At 40.8% G+C, this 6,011-nt stretch overlaps 1 protein-coding gene across 1 annotated transcript; it reads right to left on the reverse strand.

Moving 5' to 3' along the window:
• Positions 1–587: 587 nt before the first annotated feature.
• LOC106809128 (60S ribosomal protein L26-like) lies at positions 588–4,708 on the reverse strand. Its single transcript, XM_014812092.1, has 4 exons — positions 4,685–4,708; positions 4,244–4,412; positions 3,648–3,788; positions 588–1,405 (listed from the first exon to the last, which is right to left on the reverse strand). The coding sequence occupies exons 2-4, from the start codon at positions 4,409–4,411 to the stop codon at positions 1,277–1,279; spliced, it is 438 nt and encodes a 145-aa protein (XP_014667578.1). The 5' UTR covers position 4,412; positions 4,685–4,708; the 3' UTR covers positions 588–1,276.
• Between the last annotated feature and the right edge of the window lie 1,303 nt (positions 4,709–6,011).

Below are 6,011 nucleotides of genomic sequence, written 5' to 3' on the forward strand. Positions count from 1 at the left end.
CAAGGCAATTTTTTTAGGGCATGTGAGAAATCGCCTTGAATTTTCTCTAAAATAGAAAGGCACCAAGGCAACTCTCAAAATTTGAGAAGGTCACCACTTGAGGCACTTTTGTAAAATAAAAGAAAACTCATAACAAAAAACCTTTTGACATAGTAGCGCCATCTATCTTTTACAAATTCGACTACCTGCGATTGCGCGTATCGCGAGTAGTCGCCTTATTATATATAATGCGATAAATAATCCAAATTTTATTCTGTTACTTAGATAGCCTTAAAATTAATTTTTTTCTTCTTTTCTTCGAATGCTAACAGAAAATATGTACTGCAAATACATATTTTAAAGCCAAATATTCAGAAACTGGGCGTGTTTTAAAATATTCTAAACCTCCAGCATTATATATCCCCAAAATGACCCATTCTCCAGCAAAATCTAACTGAACCTCCAGCAATCAGGTTGAACACCTTTGGCAGGTCTGTCTCTATATACTAACAATTAGCATATAGAGAGCAGTGGTGATAACAGTTAGTATATACAGATCATGTGGTGTACAGCAGTAGCGGGCGTCAATAGATAGCATCGAACATAAATTAATTAAAAATACGGCGCGTACGCGACTTTATATTCATGCTTTATGACTACAGATACAATACATATCAACCCTTTTCGAAATTACACCAAGCCAGCCTCGTTTCTGATATTAAGGGCGATTACTACCAGCACTAAACACTGCCACTCCGCTTTAAAATCGCAGTGCTTCTTTTATCACATTACAGGGGTGCTACTCACGTAAAGCATGTAGCTCTACACATGTAGACCAGTTTTAAAACCATTCCGATTGACAATTGCTCCTATTTCACAAGTTCCTTACTGCCTTTCTACTCAATAACACCTGAATTTAATGTTTGAAGTGGTTTTACATACATATATATTCCAACAAAATAATAACAGTGTAGATGTAATTTTGTTTTTGACTTGCAAACAAATCTACATGAGCCCATTAACCAAACATCAGATTAGCAATATAGAATGTATTATATTGGGTACGTCCTCCTGGACGGTATTAGTGGTTGTGCCACCTTTTGCGAGAAATGACTTATAAGCAGACATTGTCAGTACTGCCAGTATGTAATTGTCACTGTGACATTGCTATCAGAAATATACGCAAATGTGTTCAAATCCGACAGTGTGTATGTTGCAAGTGGTATAATAGACAAGCCATGAACAGAACACGAAAGGTGTTTTTTTTTTTTTATTACGAGCGACATACAATTACAGATTATGTTTCCATGGCAGCAACAGACTCCTCGGTATGTTTTCCCTTCAGCTTCTCTGCCTGGCGAGCGCGTCCCTTACGCTCAATTATCTTCTTTCTGTCTTTGTCCATCTTCAACTTGACGATAACAACCTAAAAGCAAACGATTAAATGTAACACGCGTCCAAGTCTGACAACGGTTCCGTTCCAAGTGCCTCTCGCTGAATAGCCAGACACGACAATTCATCTGAAATGTCAGTAATGCTTCCTGCTATGAATATTTACTTGATCTGAGACACCTTTCCATCCAATATCCCCAAACGCTGCATTTCGTTTATTAATTTGCAAAATTAACAATTATCAAATTATCAATTTGTACTATTAGAGAAATCTGTCATGGATAAGTGCGTTGGACCAAAATTCATGTTCAATGCCCAGATAATTTTTGTCTTAATGTGATGGTTACAATAACTTTGTAGCAGAAAACTCATTAAAATATTAGTTACAAAAATGCAAACAACTTTATTTGCACAGCATTTTAATGAATATAGGATTCCACAAAATGTTACAACTGACTTAAAACTAGAAACGAGCAGTTGTCGCCAACTACATGTATGCCCCGTGATCTAGTATGAATGGAATATCGCTGTAAGGACGTAGAAGGCAGGTAAAGTTAAATAAGTCACAAAGACAAAGGTTTGTTAGACAACTGGTCTGCCTCAGATGTGCAACTTGTATATGGAATCTGGTTACCCTAGGAGGCCGAAGAGGAAATGTAAGTCGACGGTCAAGGTCAAACTAAGGTCAAGGGCAGTGGTGGTTTTGGTATGCGACAGACCAAGCATACCAAGTTTGGTCGCGCTAGGTCAATTAGGGGCCGAGTTAGAGAGCGGAAGGGAAATATGATCAAGGCAAAGGTAAAAGTGAAATAAAGGTCGCAGTGACCTGGTTTTGGTACTCTGCACACCTTGTCTCCAAAATGTGTAAGTATACCAAGTTTGGTAGCGCTAGGTGAATTAGGGGCCGAGTTACAGAGTGGAAAGGAAATATTATCAAGGTCAAAGTAAAGGTGAAATGAAGGTCGCAGTGACCTGGTTTTGGTACTGTGCAGACCTTCTCCCCAAGATGCCAAGGTGCGTTATGGTAAAGCAAAGACGCCAATCGTTTTTGGTGTGGGGGCGGAGTCATCGTTTTTGTGGAAATATTGTAGAACCTGTAACTTGTGATGTTTTAACCCGATTGTCATGGAATTTGGCACACACGGCCGATATAACATGTCCTATATATATATCAGGAGTGTGACATCAATAAACAAGGGAAATTCGTCATTTACTAGCCTTATAATACCTACGATTTACTACGCGTAACTCATCCAACTTGAGCTCAAATCGTACACAGTACATTCGCCTAGCATCGTGCGAAATCGTTTCCTCGTATACGCCAGCAATCTGGAGATATAGACTAAAACGTACGACACGATTATCCATTCTTTGGCCATCAATCCGAAAGTATTCCCCGCCGAACTTGCAAACAAAAGGCAGCTACTAGCGCACTGTTGCTCACTCGGCGAGGCGGTGTGGCTCGCTGGGAGATTGGACATCGACGCAACACTCGGCGAGATAACCTTTGACCCGGCATACCGGCATACAGTTGGTATGCCCCCCACGCACGCACGCCCACCACAATCTATCTCCCTGCGAGCCACACCGCCTCGCCGAGTGAGCGACAGCGCGTTAGTAGCTGCCTTTTGTTTGCAAGTTCGGCGGGGAATACTTTCAGATTGATGGCCAAAGAATGGATAATCGTGTCGTACCTTTTAGTCTGTACCTCCGGATTGCTGGTGTATACGAGGAAACGATTTCGCACGATGCTAGGCGCATGTACTGTGTACGATTTGAGCTCGTTGGATGAGTTACGCGTAGTAAATCAAAGGTATTATAAGGCTAGTAAATGACGAATTTCCCTTGTTTATTGATGTCACACTCCTTCCTTATTATCTACTCCTGATATGTATATATTGGTCCTGTGTGCCAAATTTCATGACAATCGGGTAAAAACTGCAGAAGTTACAGGATCTAGAATATTTTGACAAAAAATGTTACCATGGCAACAATGACTTCGCCCACACCAAAAACGATTGGCGTCTTCGCTTCACGATAACGCACCTTCATGCAAAATTTGAAGATGATTCATGAAGAACTGCAGCCAGTAGAGCGCTCACAAGGAAATCTCTGCGGCGGCGGCGTGACGAGGCCAAATCCATAGTATCCCCCCCCCCCGAACTCGTTAGGGGGATACAATAAGCAAAGGCCAGTTCAGCTCTGCACATACATAAGTTCTAGTAACTTTTTGTATCGATTTACAAATACAATACATAACCATTACAATCAGTTACCTTAGATGGATGAATGCCAACGTGAACTGATGCACCGTTAGCTTTGTCCCTCTGGATTCTTTCGATGTGCACAACAAACTTCTTTCTGTACACTTGGACAACCTTGCCAACTTGCTGGCCCTTGTAGTGTCCGCGGGTTACCTGTAAAACAGGTATAAATATGGGTACGGGTATACATTAAAAAAATTTAATTATAATTCTGTTTGCTTCATAGCTTCTGACAATTAAATCACAATGGCATGCAATCCCACGCGACTGTACAAAAGAACGGCTACACAGGTAGAGACGTCAAACTGTTTACCGACTAATAATTGCACTTAGAGACACTTACTGATAAAATAAGTGTGTGACTGACACTCAGGATCGATTATTTTGTTGTAGTAGAAGGCCCCATCCTAATTTAGCACATTTGCGAAAATGCAAGCCAGGGCACAAAACTAGGATTGTGCATAGTACTAGTAGACTTACCGGTATATGATACAAAGTTCTATCGTACATATCATAAAGAACCGTGGCGTGGGAGAACTACCGGTACCTTACACATGTAAGAAATCTTTGAAGATTAAGCTTTTGGACAAGAATGCCATTATGCTTACCTGTACTTCATCATCTTTTCTAATCGGCATGCTTCGTACACTGTACTTTTGCCTCAACTCTTTGGATAGAGGAGAACTCATCAGCTTCCGACGAATATGTGATGGCGCATTGAAGTGTCGCTTCCTGTTCTTCCTTCTCGAGGAAGATACACAGTTGTTGAACTTCATCCTGTTAAATGTTTTACAAAGGTTGCTGGTATATCATACAAGTTTCAAAGAACGAGTGGGTAATTTTTCGACGTCGTAATGTTTCCGCTGCGAGTATAAACAAGCATACTATTAGCAATTTTGCTATTACAAATCGAGGAAATATGTGATAGCACAGTTCTTAGCAAGTACGAATGTATTTATCATCGGTGGCTGATAAAATAATGAAAGAACCTTTACGAATAACAGAGATGTTGACAGATTTTTAAACTTAGATTCAAACATTCTACATACTTTCCAAGATGATGGCTTAAAGAGGAAGTTGAAGGCCGGAAACCGTCGCAGCGCGCCATCTACCAGGATGCGCTGCTGATCTGAAATGTCGCTCAAGCGCGCGCAAACGCGTCGCGATAAGAGATAGGCATGATATAAGAGATATAAGACATAAAGCCATTAAAAATCATTCTCCATCACATTCTTTGCATGTGGTTACGTGAAACGCCGGAATTACTTGTGCATAGAAATAAATTGTTTCGTGAATCTTACGTTCGGGAGATCAATTTCTAAAGGAAAGCTATCAATATCAAGTTTATTGGACATGCAGAGAATCTCAATACCACAATATCAGATTGCATTTGACCGATTATATCATGTATATGGTTTAAACAGACAGTGAGAGTACAATTACAATTAAAGACGTCAAATCAATCTAATATTCCATGTTCATTTCTTCAGCGTTTTTGTCATTAGTGTACATAGGGGGACCGAGCGTACATGCCACTGCTGCTATGCAACTGGATCGAGGTATTTCAGGTTTACTAAAGTGCAAACTCGTGCAAATGCTCGTATACTCAATAATCAATAAAACACTGACTTTATAATGAGTTAATATCAGCTGTTAATAATTGATATATGTGCGCTGCACTATATCATACGTTCCTTGCATGTTTCTGAAAATAAAATATTTATACACTAAATCAACCAATGCTCGCGTAGCCGTACCGTACATACTTATAACCCTGCATGCGTGCAGCGTGCGTGCCCGCTAAGCGACGAAGTACACGACTCGATACCCGATAGTGCAAATATGATAGATTCACGCACTGGCGCCCCCAGGTCTTAAGAAAGTAGAAGCACAGAAGGATAAAATCCTCATGCAGTGATAATAAAAAGCAAGCGCCGTAGCCGCGCTGCATGCTAGGGGGGTCTGGGGGCATGCCCATCTGGTGAGTCTTGCGAGAGAGATTTAGGAATAAAATGTAGGAACAAAATTGTCTAACCCAAAATTTACTGGAAGCACTGTGCTTCCAGTGCTTCTATCTTCTATCTGCGGGCGCCACTGGATTCACGTATATACGCATGCATACATGTATGCACGCACTTTGAGTGGATGTGGAAAATTTGGGTCGGTCCCATATAGATAAAGAGACAATTAACAATATCATGCTTTGACTTCAATCTTCGACCTACGGAAGGCACATCTTTTCATCGATTATTGATAGCCGCCCATTATCGAATCTCGGGAATACCGGGCGCCTCACGCGCAAAAACGAAGCTGGAATATAATCGGGGAAATCTTTCTTCCCCCACAAGCGAGGCTAAATGGAGCAATGGAAAAATA

The sequence above is a fragment of the Priapulus caudatus genome, unplaced genomic scaffold, assembly GCF_000485595.1.
Source record: "Priapulus caudatus unplaced genomic scaffold, Priapulus_caudatus-5.0.1 Scaffold330, whole genome shotgun sequence".
Lineage (NCBI taxonomy): Eukaryota > Metazoa > Priapulida > Priapulimorpha > Priapulimorphida > Priapulidae > Priapulus > Priapulus caudatus.

Bases quoted from the DNA above. Each gene is read 5' to 3' on its own strand.
- LOC106809128 (XM_014812092.1), bottom strand. From the start codon at position 4,411: ATGAAGTTCAACAACTGTGTATCTTCCTCGAGAAGGAAGAACAGGAAG. The intron at 3,789-4,243 runs GTAAGCATAATG...CCTGTTTTACAG, and splicing joins GAAAAGATGATGAAGTACAG to GTAACCCGCGGACACTACAA. The intron at 1,406-3,647 runs GTAACTGATTGT...GTTTGCTTTTAG, and splicing joins TTGGCATTCATCCATCTAAG to GTTGTTATCGTCAAGTTGAA.